Source organism: Streptopelia decaocto (assembly GCF_964273445.1).
Source record: "Streptopelia decaocto genome assembly, chromosome: 18".
Taxonomy (NCBI): domain Eukaryota; kingdom Metazoa; phylum Chordata; class Aves; order Columbiformes; family Columbidae; genus Streptopelia; species Streptopelia decaocto.
This window is the reverse complement of record NC_138673.1, coordinates 8,699,143-8,717,162: the sequence shown is the minus strand read 5'-3', so window position 1 is coordinate 8,717,162 and position 18,020 is coordinate 8,699,143. Positions and strand designations below refer to the sequence as shown.

General features: G+C 43.2%; 1 protein-coding gene across 4 annotated transcripts in view; it reads right to left on the bottom strand.

The window, feature by feature from the left end:
- The window catches only part of VMP1 (vacuole membrane protein 1), a 58,143-nt gene that overhangs the window by 13,780 nt on the left and 26,343 nt on the right, over nucleotides 1-18,020 (bottom strand). For all 4 annotated transcript variants that reach the window (XM_082068660.1, XM_082068658.1, XM_082068661.1 and 1 more), the window contains 2 exons: nucleotides 14,358-14,489; nucleotides 2,225-2,305 (listed from right to left, as the gene is read on the bottom strand). In XM_082068660.1, the coding sequence (XP_081924786.1) occupies nucleotides 2,225-2,305; nucleotides 14,358-14,489 (213 nt within the window). The remainder of the gene's footprint in view (nucleotides 1-2,224; nucleotides 2,306-14,357; nucleotides 14,490-18,020) is intronic.

The following is an 18,020-nucleotide window of genomic DNA, read 5'->3' as shown; positions in this document are numbered from 1 at the left end:
TTCACTCCCTGGAGCTGCCCTTACATAGGAACTAAGCCCCAGACAATGATATGGCTTTCTTATTGCCCCTAAGCATTACACTTGGTTGTCTTCACTGGATAAACTTGCAAAGCTTTAAATTCAATTTGCCTGTTTTTACACAGCACTTCGAAGCCACTGCCTGACAGAACAACCTGTGGCTAGGGTAGTAACTAAAATACTGTCCAAAATCCAGAAGTAAGATCACAATTATAATGGGAGCAAGTAAAAACAACACCTCTGAGCACACAGAGAAGCAGCAACAAACAAGAGAAGCCCTGAAGGAAAGTCCTGAAGCTCACGGGTGGACACAGGAACACAAGGAGCACACGTGGGGGCTGCCTTCCTCACCTACTGATGCAACAGAAACCTACAGCTTCGCACCCTTGTGCTTTTTCGATGCCTCTGCCACACTGAACCTCACCCTTTTTCCTGCTGCTCTGCACTTATTCTGTAAACACACTTACAAACCCTGCGATGAATTAGTGATTCCTCATCCCACCCCCAGCCCGGGGCAGCCTATATAAGCAGAAGGAAGCTGGAGCTCAGAGCGCCTTGAAGAACAGCACAGCAAATAGGTAAGAAGTTAAGCAAATGTTTAGGTATTAGTAAGCAGGAACTACAAAGAGTTTACACATCACCTCTCGTGTTTACCAACTCCTTCCTCATGTTCTCCATTTCTCCACATTTCACCTTGTCCAGCCAGGGTAACTCATCCCTCCCAGGACAGAGCAGCCCGTGGGGCGATGGCTCAGGATGGGACTGCAGGGTCATGAGTCAGAGGCAGGGAGGGAAGGAGCAGCCTAAGAGCTTACAGGGTGGAAAGGCTGAAAGAACAGCTTGTAACCTATGTCCCCGCTCTCAACATTAAGAGAGTTCAAAAGATTAGTAAATAGAAGTCGTATGCCAGCAACTATAATCAGATTAATTCTTTCCAGCTAACACACGTTACTTACATTTGAGCAAATAGTTCACATTGTCATCTCTACAATTGAGGAAACTAAGAGAGATGCTCGACAGGAGTGGAATGAATGTCTCAGCAGCCGAGCAGCTGGCTAACGGCTGTGGTTATTCCGGAGGGATGGGAGCAGAGGGGACCTACACTCCCCCCTTTGCTGTAATCACATTGCTGTGCATCACATCCCACATTTTGTGGGGGGAGGAAGAAAAAGGCACACCATTCCTACCAGTCTGCATTAAGCTTCCAGAGAGATTTAAACCTCAAATGGTTCAATCTTTCTCTAGTCCCAAAAGAACAATATTATCTTGCTTAAAACAGCTTGTATCACCTCTTGCTTAGAGAGGAAAAAAAACCTACAAGTACTTTGTAGTTCATAGAGCCATGATTCTGAAAATGGCTTCCTCACTCTGCTCTCTCTGCTTCCCAGTGACCCAAAGATATCTCCAGAGCAGACTGGGGAGAATTACCGTGGACGGATATCCCAGTCGGGGCTTATACAAGTCATTTTCCACTCTTTCTGTATAACTTTGGATCTGAAGATGTCAAGTCCTGTAAGCCATAGGACATAAACACCTAAAGACATGAGAATATGGTTCCAGCAGAACCTATAGGTAAGAATACAGCTCACCAGCCAATAATCTGGGCTGGGAAAGTCCCAACGGGGTAACTGTCTGTGGGCTCATGATCCGATCTGCCAAACATGCACTAACACCGAGCAGCCCTGCGCAAACACCAAAGGAGCATCCCTGCTCCAAAACAGAAATGAATCTTAACAACATCTTAGTACAGCTTCTTGTAGTTTAAGCCCCCCTTACTGCAAGAAGCCTTTTGCATACATAGTGAACTGGCCTGTTTTGATCAGGTTTCACCACATGACACTGAACTACAGGACGATTTGCTTCATCTTTTGGAAAAAGGGGATCCCTTGCTGTACCATTCCTTTCCGATGGATTAAAAAGGAAACAGAACTGTTTCAAACTCATTATCTTCCAAAGAGAACTAGTGTCAAGAAGCCCACCAGTGAAGCCGAAGGAAGGGATAATCACTGTTAACTGTGCTTTTCTGCAGAATTCACTGTGTTTGGTACTAATCTAGTTTCCCCACCCTGTACTTGCCAGTACCACAGAGAACACAGAAACAGCGAAGAAGGTGTGATGATCCATCTGGACACAAATAAAACCAAGTCACAGTTCCCAGCATTAATTCCCCTCTAATACGTTCAATCTGTTACAGAACCGAACTTACAGAAGCACAGGCCAGGATGCCGAAGAACCCGACCTTCTGCACCAGGTTCTGCACAGCCAGCTTAGCCCGGGAGGCAAAATCCTGCAAAGGAGAAAAGGAAGCATTAACGAGGGAAACCCCAAACTGTATGTGATCTCAATATCCTCCATTCTATGGCTTCCTAATTAGCACCTATCTCTTACATTTTTAACCACAGGAGAACATAGAAGCCCTTTAGAATAGTCTGTCAGGGGTGAATTTGCCTTTCATCAGGATTAACATCTTGGGGCTGTGAATGTCTCATTGCAAAATGGAATAAGTGAAATATTCGCTCTTTGTCGAAAACTTGTTCCTGATATTTTTCTGTTTCTCTTCCAGGATATGGACTTATAATGAACTTACAATAGCAGGTCTCGAACATGCCCACATGACAAGGAAAATGCCATTTTTCATGCTTTTTAGCTAAGAGTGTGCATTGGGGCACAAACCGGTATAAATAACAAAACCATGTAATTTACCAGAGAACTAAGTCCAAAAAATCTTGCAACATCCAGGGCAGTTCCTCTTCAAACTGAAATTTCCCCACCATTATTTCCAAGTTAGTAATCAAAACTCAAACAAGGTAATTAATATATGGTCACTAATATGGGGCAGCACTAATGATTGAGGACAGAACTGAAAAGGACACGAGATGTGCAGAGTGTGATCACACAGCTCCGAACCACAGAAATCAACTGGTATTCTAATTCCTTAACCAAACACAGAAGTATAAATAGATCTTCAAAATGTCTCTACAAATTAATCTAAAATTAAAAGTGTGCTAAAATGTAACAGTAACATTTACAAACCCAGAATTTTGGCTTTGAAAAGGTGAACTGAAAAAGTGGTGCCTGGTGTAGGAATTTCATAAGTCGCCTCCTCTTGTGCTCCATAACAAAACTGAATGTGACCGTGACATTTTCAGTTCCTATTTTGTTCATTTCACAATGCTCGTGGGGTTACAACAATATTTTCACTTTTATAAGCCAATAAGGATTTTTTTCACAGCTCCATAAATCCCATTGTAAATTATCTTTAAAATAAAACACTACAAGCCAATTATTTAAATAGGTCCATGATGTATTTCAATGGAGATGTTTCTATTCTCATGTTAACATATTTCCCCATTATCTTTGACTGCATTGCTAATAGGCTGTTGTATGAATTTTCACAAGCTGGAATTGGAAACAAACTCTTTAGCAAGTGATCTATAAACAAATGCAGCTTGCAGCACAGCTGGTTTAATAAAATATAGTGTTATAATCCTATATAGATTGACTGTATTCCTCTAGTATAAGCACAGTACAGCATTTTTCATCCACTTTTTAACAAATAAACAGCTTCCCTCACATTTCCAAACTGCTGCAAAATTCAAGGCTGCCCCCTCAGCTAAAACACACAATTTTTGTTATAAAGACAATGATGAAAGTGTTGGAAAAAAGTGCAACACATTTATCTCTCAAAAAAACCCCAAACGAACATTGGGGTAATTTTTCCTCACTATTTTTTTTTTTAAGTTATTACACAGATCGTTTCTTCTTCAATATTTTTACATTCATTGTCTGTTACAAATTACTGCATGGAAAGCACAGCTGGAGTTCTAAAAATCTCAGACCCAAATGTCTAATTTCTCTTTTTCAAACCAAACAAACCCAAACAGATAAATTAAGGACTTTTTTCCCCTATTGTCCATGATCTAATGCAATCATAACTAGGAATAACTGGCACGGCAATACACACATCAGAATTGCAACAGAGCTACGTCTTTGCAATCTCAACATTTACTTCCATGAAAACAAACTCAGAAAAACTGTTTGGTCGCTTCCTTAAATTTCATTTTTCAAATCTCTGCAACATCTGCAATAATAAAAACCCCAACTTTAAAAGTTTCATTTCTCGGAGAACACAATCATCAGTTTCACAACTCTTACCTATTTCACAACAGAATTTCTCTGTTAAAAGCCTGCACAGGGAACAATCTTTTCTCTATTTTTTTAAGCATTTGAAATAGAAGCAAAACAACTTCCATAATTTACTGCTTTAAATAAAGAAATAAAAGACATAAAAGTTCAGCTACTTACAGGCAAAACATTTTCCCCCAAAATTAAGGTATCTAGACTGGACTCGACTCCCAGCTAATCTGATTCACTCCCTAGAACATTTCGGGATGTTTCGGCTCCCCGTGTCCCTTTCAAAGATGATTCGTATTTTTGGTTTGGAAATGGGTTTCCTGTGAGTGCTACAATACAGGCGAAGGTTAAATGATTAAACGTGACTTCATTGGGTTAATCATCAGATCTCAACAACTGCAATGGAAAGAAGAGGCATAAAAAGGTCAGGCTGAAACACTGATTCACGAGGCTGGGCTGGCGGAGCTTCACTCCACAGCCGCCTTCAGGACAACGGGACGTTCTCTTGGTACCAGCATTTCATTGCTACATGTTGCAAAAGCCAAAATAAAAAACCTCCCAAGCCTCCAAACCTAAAGGGACAGCAAAGCACAATGACATGTTTCGCTGCTAAGTCAGATTTACCACAACGTTCCTCCTTTAAATACGCTTGATGGTACATCTTGGAGTGTAATTTAACATGGATCGTTTATCCCTATTAAAAAGGTAGAAGGGACAACCCTGTCTTAACGACAAGGCTTCATCCCACCCCTGTTTTATTTTGTTTCCATCTATAATTTAAATCTCTCTTATTTCTCCCTTTGTTATCAGTAAGTTGCAAGTGCTCTTCTGTATGTGAGTGAAGAACGTCTCACTAGGTTTAGTTAACAAGCTTAAGAAAAAAAACACAATATCAATTTTTACTCTTTTCCCTCTGTAACACTGATTTGGTTTTAGAAAACAGAATGCTCACGATTTGTTATTCACACTGAAATGGCAAAGCCTCTTTTTTCTCATTCTACAAGATCATTGATGGGTCCGTAGCAAGTAACGAGTTGACAGTGACCAAGGTGCTCTGAACAACCAGCGTTGGATCGAATCCCATAGTCCCTGCAGGAGACACTTTCTTGAAACGCGGCACAGATGGGCCTATAACAATTATGTAACATAACTGTTTATTTACTACCATGAAGCTGCAACCAGTTTTAGGAGCACCGAGCCACGTCTCCCGTCCCAAAGCAGCAGCGCTGACCACTGTCAGTCTCGGACAGAGACCATCCGGAGAGACGAGGATGTGAAGCCCAGAAAAGCCTTTGAAGATGACGTATGAAGCTACCGTCGCAGATTATTAAAATTATAAATCCATTAACATTTAAAAAGCTGCCTGCAAAGACAGTGCTCCTTTTTATGTAAAAATCTGAGTTATGTTAAAAATGAGCTGCACAATATTTTGTTTCTTCTGGCTTTCTATTACAACACAATGGAATCAAACACGACTTATGGGAGAATGACCATTTGTGGTTAGGCAACGAATTCTAGAATTTCAGAGGACCGGGAAGAATTATTAACTCATTGAAATAACGTATTAACTGCAGAAGAGCAGTTTTAAAGAAGCCAGACAGCTACCTATGGGCTGAGAGGTTACAACATCCATCCATCCATCCACGCTGAGGGAGCAACAGATCAGCAACGACGTTTAATGATCAACGCAGTAAACGGAGTTGATATGAGAACAGAAATCACTGCTTGTCACTACAAATACATCATTACTCAGTGACCAAACTGTTTCCTACCTCTCCTGCAAGACATCAAAGGTAACAGATCTCATGAGTAAGGCTCCCGTAAGTTGCAAGTAGGAATATTCTGACAGTGGTTCCTCTAAGCACGTATGGAAAGGGCTGTGGCCCTGCATCTCTGTTCCAGCTTTCTCAAAAATACTTCCAGCTTAATGCAAATAAGAGGCAAACTAAAAGGGGCTATTTCAGTCTTGATGCCTGCAGAGAGATAAGGTTTAAACTCACTTATCACTCAAAACTCTGGGAAAGAAAAGCCCTGTCCTGGAAACGGGGCAGTCAAAAGACAAAGTTACACCAGGTTTGCAGGGATTCCTGAGAGCAGCTAAGGGAAAGTGGCAGATCTCAGCGAGCACCGCAGTTCGATAAAGAAAGGTATTTACATACGACAGGCACAGGACAGACATTCCAGTTTAAGAGGGCTGGCTCAGATTCTAAGCTTGGGAAGGAAATAAATTTCACTTCACAAGAAGTCTGGGTTCTCCGAGACATTAAATTCAGGAAAAGGAATGGGGTGATCATATGGGAAAGTTAAAAGAGAAAAATACATCTGTGTTGAAAATGAAAGCACAGCTTTAGAAAGTACAATATGAAGACTGAACAGCAAATTAAACAGGGCCCTCGACTTCACAGGCTTCACCGAAGAACTGCGGAAGACAAGAGTGCAGTTCCTACCAAACTCACTACACAGACTGTGCTAGAGATCTGAGGACTTAACGCCAGGAAGGTTTCAAACCATTCTTCAGAATATTTGTAGGCAAGGATGAGCACACAGTACATACTACGTACGAATCCCAAGTCAACAAGAAATCAAATATACAGAAGAATTCTTCTACCAGCTTTTCCTAGGACAAGAATACTGAATAATACAGATTGTTGAGTCAAACGCACAGATTTATTTCCACATCTGTTTGTGTTCAAATTCTTGAGGTTGGTTGCATGTTAAGGGGTGATGCTGCAATCCACAAAGATAATCAGAAAGATGCTCATCTCTGGGACTTTGTAAACTCAGACATATGAGTAACTACAATTAGTTCTTGTGCCAGAAGAATTTTCCATAGAAAATACAGTTAAACCTGTTGTCTTCATAATCAGATTTTAAAACCGCCATGAGAAAGGAAAGATGTAAGAAACCACAGATAGAGCAGCGGGCAGAGCTGAATCCTTCGCAAGCCGTATGGGAACAGAACATACCAGAGTGAAGTGTTCGTTCCAACAGCAAGCTTTGCTTTCCCCGCTCATTTAATTTTACCTGTCTTGGAGTAAAAGCCTGAAAGTAAGAAGTCCAAGTAACGGATCCACTGAAGTCAACCATCTCTGCATTAAACACACTTCACATTAGGAACTTCTAGGTATTTTCCTCATTAACCAACTGTACCTTGGTAAGAACATTTAATTTCCCTCACTTCTCCCCCTCCCCTAAACCACCTCAGGAGCTTTAATTTCAAGAGTTCAGACTGTCACGATTCAGCATCATGCTCCTGTTTGGAAGGACACACCGGAATGAACACCTATTGCACACCTCACCAAGGCAGCGGGCACCTCAGACTTACTGCCGGTGTTTTCCACAACCAGGCCTGAAGATCTTAGACATCTACATAAAAAGTCCTTTTGCTCCACACTGCACGAATAAAGTAATCTTGTCAAGAATGAGACAATTAAAGGAAGCAGTCTGAAGGAAGAGGAAGGAGCACGTCCTTTCAGCCTTATCAGATCTGTCCTACAGAGCAGTGGCCCTTGTAACCACATCCCCTGCACCTCCAGCCGGGTCTGTGCAGCAGCACAAAGCAACGTGTCTCCTTTGGCACTTTGCATGCCAAATAAAATTTATTATTTCTTTGCTGGCTGAAGAACTACTTGTATATTCACATCTCGTAGCAGATACTGCAATCTGTGTCGTGGCAAAGAGTTGTCAGTTTGGCGTCAGGGAAGCAGTGAGGCCGTTAGGATGGTCCAGCTTGGAAGTGATTAATTACCCAGAGAGGCTGGGCAGCCTCCAGTCTGGGATGGTTTCAAGACCAGACCTGATGATGCCCTGAGGGACCGGAGCTGATCTCATAGATAACACTGCTCTGAGCAAAGTGCTGGACTAGAAGCTGCCTCAGGTCCCCTTCAAGATGAATTTTTCTGTGATTCCATAATGAGATACTGGCAGCCACCTACGGAGGGAAGAATGAAGCAGAAGAGCATCCTATTGCTCCGGTTCCCACACAGCAGCCACCGACCTCCACAGCCTTTGCTCCTGCAGCTGAAGGGAGACGCTGGCGTTGCCGCCACCGACGTGCTGCCTGCTTAAAATACCATCGCAGCTGCACAGGGAGTGCTCATTTATCTCAAAGCTACAATAGCAATTAGTTATTGTGACCACAGGTCTGCCTGTCTAGTTATAGTGGTGCGACAAGCAATTCCAGGATGTTGTCCATTTTTTTTTTTAATCCATTCCAAATTATTAAGGCCTACTTTGGGCCGGATTAAGATCCAGACTTTGTAGGGAAGGGCCTATGGTGGCGGGATGAATCATTGCTTTGCTTTAGCCACCATCATCACAAAAGGAAGCCATTTTTGATAACCAAATAGACTGACCTTCTCAATCTGACAAATCAGAGCCACAGTCACCAGCGCTGACATAAATACACTGTTCCTCTTCAGAGAGCTTAGAAATAAGGAAGAAAACCCATATGTGGGAAAATTACTTGTGGAATAAAAGCGAGTGAGTTCTTACACAGCTGAGAAATCCTTCTGCACACACTGATCTCCCTCCTGAGTCCGGCCCACGGACGGGTGACGCTCGACCCGCAGAGCGAGGAGCGATGCTCGGTGCTCAGCCCACCTCTTGCTTGTTCTCCCTGGGAAGCAGCAGAGTTCCCAGACAGCTCGGAGCAGTGGTCTGCATACCAGACTCTTGTATAACACACATATTTAAACAGTGTCTGGAAGCAGAGGCAAAAAAAAAAGGAGCCGTTTTCTTGATTATGATACCATAATTAATTTCTATCCGTTACCGAAGGCTCTCCCTGAGAAAATATTTTTGAAGCAGCTTATCTGACCCAAACTTTTGATCATTTATTGGTCTTTCTCAGAATACTGGGAAGCAAAATATCAACTATTTAGGACAAAATTGTTCCCTTAGAAACTTGTGTGAAGCATCCCCGATGCACACAGAGCAGGACACGCAAATCCTATGGCGGAGTTCAGCTAACACCTTCTCCACAAGTACAGTGCAAACGCAGCTTGCAAGATCTCCAGTAAACTCGGTGACACTTTCTGAGAGGGGTCATTTCTGTTGAAAAGTGAGAGATTTGTTACTGAAAAAATACCTCTGAGCTAATGTATGAATATTGAGTGAAAATATTGCAAAGTAATCCACATTTCTTCAGTGGCTGGTTAATTTCTGATTTATGTACTTACACATTAAAATGACAGACAGCGGCTTTAACGAGTTCCATGGAACAGACTTTATCACAAAGTGCCGTTCAAAGAAGAAGGTGAAAAAGTCATCCCCAGATCACCATGAGCAAACCTAACATAATGCTGGGTGCTGTTTTTTCCTTATCTGAAAGCAGGTGTGCAAATGAATAGAACAATGCAGGCACAAGGCTGCCCTATTCTCTCTCCAGTGTCCAAAGGAGGTTTGTTACTCACAGCTCCTATTGTCTGCTCTCTGCCGGTATTAACTCTTCGCTGCCGCTTTCCTCAGGAAGGTCTCTATAACTAGTTCTCTTATTTAAAGCTTTCATTGACTCATTCCAAAGCTTATTTCAACTTGGTAAATGTGGAGAACAATTTAAAGTGTTACTGAGTATATTCACTGCTAGTTATATTGTTTGTGAAAAAGAAAATAAGAAATCACATTTTTAGTACTAGTTTACTATCAGTTTGCCGTCTCACTCTCAAGCTGCAGCATTCACAGGAAATTTCTAAAGTGAAGCGGCAAGGTTTGATTAGTTCTGAATTTCCATTTAATTATGGGTCAAGATAAGAGGCAAGATACCTCTCCCACATACATTAACAAATGCAGGCATCCAACTTTGGGAATGCAGAGGGTGAGGAGCAGCCTCCTGGTGGCCACCCAGCACCAGCCATCTCCTCGTACAGCACAATTAATAAAGAGAGGAAGCTGATGAGGAAAGGGGGTGACTGGAAGCCTGAGCAAGAGCAATTCTGAATGGAATTTGACATTGGGTTTAAACAAGTTATTTCTGGGAAAGCAAAAAAAAAAGAAGTGAAGGTTTTCCAGTTATTGTATGTGTCTCTACCACTTCCATTTTTGATAAGTGCTTTAGAAAAACCTGCCTGCGGTCTGCTTTAACTTCTTTTTTCTTGTACCAAATACCTCTTAAGCCTTTTGATTAAACAAGCCAGCAGGCAGCGAATCCTTTTCAAGCAGGGACTTATCAGATACTAGCTGTTCGCTTAATCACGGCAGAGATCCACTTTTAATTTGGCCATCTTGTTCTACACTGTTAATTAAGTAACATTCTGCTTGTTAGTTGAATCTAATAATTCCATTTGAATTAAGTCACAGTGTCGTGTCAGAACACAGCGCTGGGTTCTCCCGGTAACCGTGCCTGGGTGTGGTAACGTACTTTGTTCTGCTCCCGCAAAGAGAAACCCCACATGGAGATGTGGAAAAGCAATCCGAACCTTTCGGAAAGGCTGGAAAGATGGGTTTAACATGCGTCTAACCGTCACTATCGCAAAAGTTCATCAGTTTAACTCCTTGCAGACAAGGAGCCGACTCTCCGAGCAGGAAGTTGTCCGGTGGAACTCCTGACGCAACGCAAACCGAAGCAGTGGCAGCTCAGTTTAATACAAAGCCTCTGAGTCCACGTTGACAAATTCTTTAACAAGCCCTGTGGTTACAGGGAAGCTGGTTTCAGTCTGAGTCACTCCTGTTCAAACAGTTTACTGGAAATGAAGGGGAGGGGGAATTTTCAGAGAAGTCATGTGATGGCCAGACAAACCACAACCAGTAAAGGTTCAGTGGAGGCAAAACCAGGGCCCAGCAACAGCTGACACCCAGCGTGCAGATGGCACCGGGTCATCCGCAAAGGGCCCCGATGCAGCGCAGCTTTGCCATGGCGTTAACCCTTTTCAAGTTTGGGTTCTTCAGAGCCAGGACACGGTTTGGACAGTAAACAACCAGCGGTGGCTGATAGTAACATAGGCAACTAGGAAATATTTTTACATGGAAAGTTGGCTGCAGCAGCGCTGCACAGAAGCAAAGCCTGATGTGTAAATCATTAGTTCTTAAAAATATGCCACTTAATGAATCCAAACACTTAGAGTCATTAAGGATTAGATACACAGCACAGATATCAGGACTTTCTCCTCTTAGCGAGGAGTACCATGATACAGCAAGGGCCCACGCATTACGCACTAAGTACCTTGAGGGAAACTGGCAATTAGAAGCTTCATTTTCACCAGAAACCTCCGTCAGCTTTAACTGTTTCAGCACGACAGCGAAAAGATGAGAATGCAAACCAACCAGCAACCATTAACTGGTGCAAGAGTCCCTGCACACGTGTTTGTAGACATGAAACTGTACCCGGCTCCGCTGCACTGTGTTATTACCAAAGTGCTGCCCCAGCACTAAGCGGTGGATTCGCTTCCCCTAATTGAGAGGTTGGTTTGAGCGGCGGCGCTGGAGATGCTGCCCATGGCGAAAAGGTCTGATAAAAACCTCCTCTGCTCTGGAATTCGACTGGAAGAGAGCGAACAGCAACCGAGAAACCGTGTCAAACATTCGCAGTTTTAAAATACGGCCTCATGTGTTAACAAAGCAGACGGCGTTGCTGTGTGGGTCTAGCATGCTGGGCTCTGCATTGTGTGGAGCTCTGAGAAATAAAGAGCCTGGTTTGTAAACCACACTCCTTCTCCGGGGCAAAGTCACTCCATTTGAACAAGAGCAGCCACGAGGCAAGAGAAGCTCTGACGCTCCCTTTATGTAACTGAGACCAACTGGTGTGCACGGACTGAAAGAAGTGGGTGTTCCTTTAAAACGAGGGGCTTTTTCAGCAGTATCGCTCACGGAAAGTACGAGGCAGGCTCATGAGTTCTCTCAAAACCGAGCTCAAGGAGACAGGTCACTTAGATCTGAGATTTATGACAGAAAATCCATCAATAGACTCTTTACATAGTCTTTTACTCCATGTAACTTTGAATGGGGCGCTAAACCTTTACGCTGGTTAATCCTTTTAGGCCCTTTTTAATTGTTTTTCTTGTAAAGCACCAAGCTAGCAGCGTGTTTCCCCTCACGGATCCTTTAGGCTGGATGTTACACTCGTGGTCTATTCTCACCATAGGAGCTCCTCATCTGTTTCTCAAAATCACCATTGTTTTTGAGAAACGGCAGCGACGAGCTTTCTAAACGAAACACACGCAGGCAGCAACATCACGGCATTGGGCTTCGCCTCGTGTGCCAGAACCGGAGGGGGAAGCTGCTCTTCCAAATCCAGCACACCCATTTTCAGGCCTTTCCAAAAGGCAGGATGAAGCAAGACTTTTGTACTGAAAGAAGGCTCCTGTCACTTGACGTCAAGCATTTGTAGTAGTCTCCAAGGCATACGACACTTGTCACATCCCCCGTGTTCTCTGAACACGGCTTCGGTGAGTGGGAGAAGCTGATGTAGGTAACAAAAATTGCTATTGAGCTGCTTAAAAATAGACATCTTAACTGCTCGTGAATAGCAATTACAGGACAAATAGCGATAAACTATGCTGAAGATCGTGATTTACTCAAGGTCATAGGAACAGGCAGGCCCGTCTCCCACAGACATCGAGCAAAAACACGACCGAAGCCAAAAGCAAAAAGGAAGTCGTATTAGCAAATGGAAAAAACTGAACTGTCAGTTTTATGAGCGCAACACAATTTAATCGGATTGTCAAAGCCTCATGTTAAAAGAGTTTTATAGAAACCAAACCACAAGTGGAGTTTTAAAAGAATTTCTTTTTCCTGGCCATCCATCCGCAAAACAACACGCTTCAGTCCAAATCCAATTGCCAAGAAAAGTACTGGTAAATAACACCCTCGTTTTTCTTAATGAATTACACAAGGCCGTCCGCTCACGGAGGGCCGTGCATAGGGCTCGCTATATTTTGGCCTGTCCTAACAAAACGCTCTCTAGCAAAAGTTTTCTTCCCAAGAATCTTACTGTGCATTCTGGAAACCAGCTCTGGCTGCTCCCACAACTGTACACGCATAGAACTCGCTGGGCGCGTTTCAATAGATACAGAAAGCGTCTCAGCTCTCCAGTCGTGTTTTCAGCTGGCTTCTTTTTTACCACAACTTGATGTTTTACACAGTTGGGGATTGATTTTGCAAAGAAAGGACTGATGACAAAGAACAAAGCAGATTTTTTTCCCCCTTCACTGCATCTTTAAAGAAATAGAAGAATTTACTATTTGCAACAGCAGAAAAACCCTTTGGAACTTTCTAGTAAGGGGAGGCTCTAAGAAAACACACTGTTTAATGTTAAAATTACTAGATTGCACTCAGTATTTCCAGAAAAACCACTGTCTTTCATGGAAGAGCTTCATCTATTTTTTGAAGTGAAGGAGGAAAAAAAGTAAAGTATATATTTATATGAAGAAAATACCCTGGTGGAACAGTTTAAAGACAGCAGTTCATGGTAAATAGCATCTGCTGGTTTTTTAATAGCAGTCTCATGACCTATTGCAACTTAATGGCAGACAAAACAGGATAAGAAGGGAAAAAAACAGAAGAGAAATTCAGTGGCGAGTAGCTTGAGGAAAAATGAATGTTTCATTTATGCTAAAACACTATCAATAACTTGAGAACAGGATGCAAACTCCTGACCTGAGTGAAAAATTATCTACAACAATATCTGACTGATGTACAGCATCAGTTGTAACTATGCTGCAATACACGCAGCATTTAATCCATCAAGAAAAGAAATGACAAGAGCAACAAAAAGGGATTCAGAGCAGTTTGGCTGCATTTTTACATCAGGAAAAATATGTTTCCCCAGGCTGATGAATGGGGAACGCGCTGCCCCGGGGGTGTCAGTGACACACAGGCAAATGTCACCTGAGGGGATGAGCTGACTGAAAATCATCTGCTTTAAATGCAGCTGGAACAACCGTGACCGTGGAACAGCCCCTGCTCTGTCACCACTTTGTGAGCCCATTTTCTCCCTACCATGATTGTGCTGCCCTTGCAAGCCTAAATAACTGCAGTATTTGCAGCAAATTCTTTGGCTGCGCTATGGTACGTGCTCGACAAGCTGCATTCTTGTCCTCCCAGCGCCAGAGGTTTCTCTGCCCACTGGAGGATCTTTTTCCACCCCTGGGAAGTCCCTTGTGAACTCACACCAACTGCTTCTTGGCCCATTCCCATTTCATCGGGATGGTTATTTACTCCATCAAGTTGTTCTGGGTTTTATTAATTGTGTTGTTTTGCACTGTTCTTACTTGTGCAGTCTCCGCGTGTTCCAGCATCTCCTCGAATTCCTGGTACTCTTCATCATCAGGTTCAGCACCCGAGAGCCGGGCCGCCCGTGCCATGAAATACGGGGGCAGCTCTCCAATGGCTGTGCCAGCACCCTGCGAAAAGAATAATTCTGACTTATTTTTCGTGTTTATTCTTAAATAGGAAACATGTGATACCCACAGTCCCACAGACACTTCAAATTATTAGAAGTGATGAGACAAGCTGCTTGGAGAAGTTTGCTTTTATCCCCCAGCTCAGATTTCTCCCAATTTCAAACATAAAGCTGTTGCTTTGAAACTCCGCTTTCCCCCCCTTCCCTCATCCAGCAAAATTCAGCTTCTCTCAGCACGGGACTATCAATCAGGTCAGTGGCTCCCAGGTTGTCACCAAAAGGACGCGATGTGTGGGTCTCTGGGGCTGTGCGGAGCTCCCGGTGCGCCCGCTTGTCCTGACTCAGCACCCCCGACATCTACCAACACATGATGGCCCCCAAAATAACCCGGGAACTCCTCCCCGGTGCCGTCATGTAGTTTTACTTGTCCAGTCATGAGACTTTGTGCAAGTGTTTATTAGAAAACAGGCTCGAGTTTTACAACAGCTATGAGCAAGGAAATTAAGGTTGATCTCGAGTTCTGTCTCTCCTTTAGATGGAATAAAGAAAGCCAAGAGAAGCTGAGATGAAAGCACAGTCCCCTTCTCACCACAGGAAAATTATATTTGTTTTCTCAGGACATCAAATGACTCACTTCAGTCTGTGGGTAAATGCAACGTTAGCTTAACCAAGGAAAGAAAAAGAAGAAAATAAAAGAGAGGCGTCTAAGATCGAACATATGGATAAACTGAGGCTAATGAAACAGGAACTTGGATTAAACTCAGGATGGTTTAAATATAGGACAGGTAACAGCACAACAGTCGGGCACCGCACTGGAAAAGCGCTAAAAACTCGGCTACACGCAGCTGGCTTTTCTCTCCTAGGGTCAGTTGTACCAAATGCTTTTCTATCCCTTTGAAGCAAGGTGAAAGCTTTTCAATTTCCTTTGTTCCTGCTCTATACGCTGCTGCAAGCGAGGAAGAATTCAAGGGAGAACTCCAGCTGCTGTGGATATTCCAAATCAACAGGTTGTGGTTTTAAATGCCGCCGCTCTCCGCAGTTCCCCCCGCTGCGAAATTCTCAGTTTAAGCACATAAAGTGCGTGGCCTCATCTGTTGAAGCCCTTGTTTTCCACAGAAGAAAAATTTAAACGAGTGCAACAAGCTGAACTTCATTAATCTGCCTATTTCTGGCACAGGGGAAGATAAGCCTGAAAACAGTAGCAACAACGCTTCAGAAAAATTAACTTGAGGTTATGTTCTCAGGGTGATGCAAGAACAAAAAGTCACATTGCTGCTCCGGGCTCTGCCAATTTGCTTTGGCTTCGTTTCGTTAGCTGAGGAAGAGGTTCACATGCATGTACTGGACATGAACTTGCTTTAAATTGGATAAGTCACATGCTCTTTATTACAAAACATTTCAGAAGTGCAACAAAAATCATATGATTTCATGTCTGCTACAGATGGGTTCGTTAAGTGCACTTAAAAAAAAAGCAGCAGCAATTAAGGGATCCAAAGCAGTAACTATTTAACTGCTTTTTGGTAACATTAGCTGTCCGTTTTCACCATTTAACTCCAAATGCCAGTTTTACATGGAGATTCCTTGGACTACCAACAACTTGGAAAGGCAAATGCTGATCTAAATTCTTTTACACACACACACATTCAGAAAAGGAAAGTGCAAAATTACTCCACTAGAAAGAGTCTTTTAAAGCGTTTCGATCCCGGTCAGGACACAGGCCGCCTGTTCTGCTAATCCTGAGCAATTAAACAGTTTTATTCTTTCCCCTTATTTCTTGTAAAAAACAATTAAAAAAAGGGCTGCAGCACATTACAAATGTAGGGCACTATTGAATTCCGTCCCCGCGGGACAGAAGGCTGTGAAAACTGGCATACACCTACCAGATTGTTTCTGAGTCCTTCTGCAGGCCAGGACTGGTGGAGCCAATTTTTATAGCGATTGAAAAAAGCATCATTTTCATTTTACCTACTAATTCCTCAGATACAGTGATATTTAATCCTCGTAATGCTCATTATCAGCAAAAAACGGCTATCACTGACATGCAGGGGACTAGTAATAATTTTAATCTCTGGGAAAAAAAACCCTGTACCTGGTTTAAGTTGGCTGGAAGAGCCGCTGGTGTTTTTGTGATCACAATCAAATCCAGATAAATCTCCACACTCAGCCCTTGCAGGATACTTAGTCTGGGCAGCTTTAGAGCCAGAGGTCTGCAAAGGCCCCGCTGGGACTGTCCTGCTTTCAGCATTTCACGAGAAAACTTATATTGCTGCCACCCTCCTGCCTCCCTCCCTCCCAAAACGGAGAGTGGCCAGATTTCACTTTGGAGCCTTTCGACATGATTTCACTTTACAAGCCTAAAGGAAACAGAGTGTTGGTGCTATGGTACCTATTCCTCGCAGGGCTGCGTGTGCTGCCTTAGGAGCACACGTGTTGGAGATGAACTACCTGAAGGGCAGTTCTAGCCAGGGGGGCATTGGGCTCTTCTCCCAGGCATCAGCAATAGGACAAGGGGCCATGGGCTTCAACTCTGCCAGGGGAAATTGAGGCTGGAGATGAGAAAGCAATTCTGTGCAGAGAGAGTGGTCAGGATTGGAATGGCTGCCCAGGGAGGTGCTGGACTCACCGGCCATGGAGGTTTTTAAACTGAGCTTGGACATGGCACTTAGTGCCATGATCTAGTCAATGGACTGGAGTTGGACCAAGGGTTGGACTGGATGATCTCGGAGGGCTTTTCCAACCCAGTGCATTCTGTGATTCTGTGTATACAGCCGGTAATCCCTTTTCTTTTGCATCTAGCCAGGGTTCATCTTGGTAAGTTCAGGTTTTAGATCCAATTAGAAGTTGCTGGTTCCATTGAAAAAAAATAAAGGGGGGGGATTTTATGAGCTCATCCAATTGTACCCAGTTTAGGAATTAAACTTAATATTCTTTACTTCAGTTTAAAAGCAGAAAATTAATTGTTTGCTTGTTCTTAATAAGGTTTTGATTTGCCAAAATCAGCCTGCTCACTTTCTAGAAGTCCCCGCTACTCTCCTGTTAAGACGGACATTTGGTTTAAGTGTGACACAATCGAGAATAAGTTTCTTCAACAACTTCCATTAAAAAAAAAAAAAAAACAAAAAAAAAAAAAACCTGGAATTTCGACAAAAGAAACATACTGGAAGAAGCAGCAACAATTGCCAACTTGATTTGGCTTACAGGAAATTAGCACACAATGTTTATGTACTCATGAAACATTCCAAGAAAGCATAACGTTACACTAGAGCCGCTGGTAGCCAGAGGATGCTCCCAGGGGATGCGCCGGTAGAGCCGGAGCTCAGCGAGAAGGTGGATGACGGGGAACGGGGGGCGAGAAGAAAGAAACGGGGGGAAAAAAGAGGAATAGAAACAGTCTCGCTTGGTTCTGTTCCCTTGTCCTTTCCCCGGCCTGAACCGAGAAACACGGCTGAGACTGAACTTGTTCTCCCTCCCGGCTGCTCAGGAGGACACAAGTTTTCAGGGCTTGTAACTCTATTAACTCATTTCTAAACGA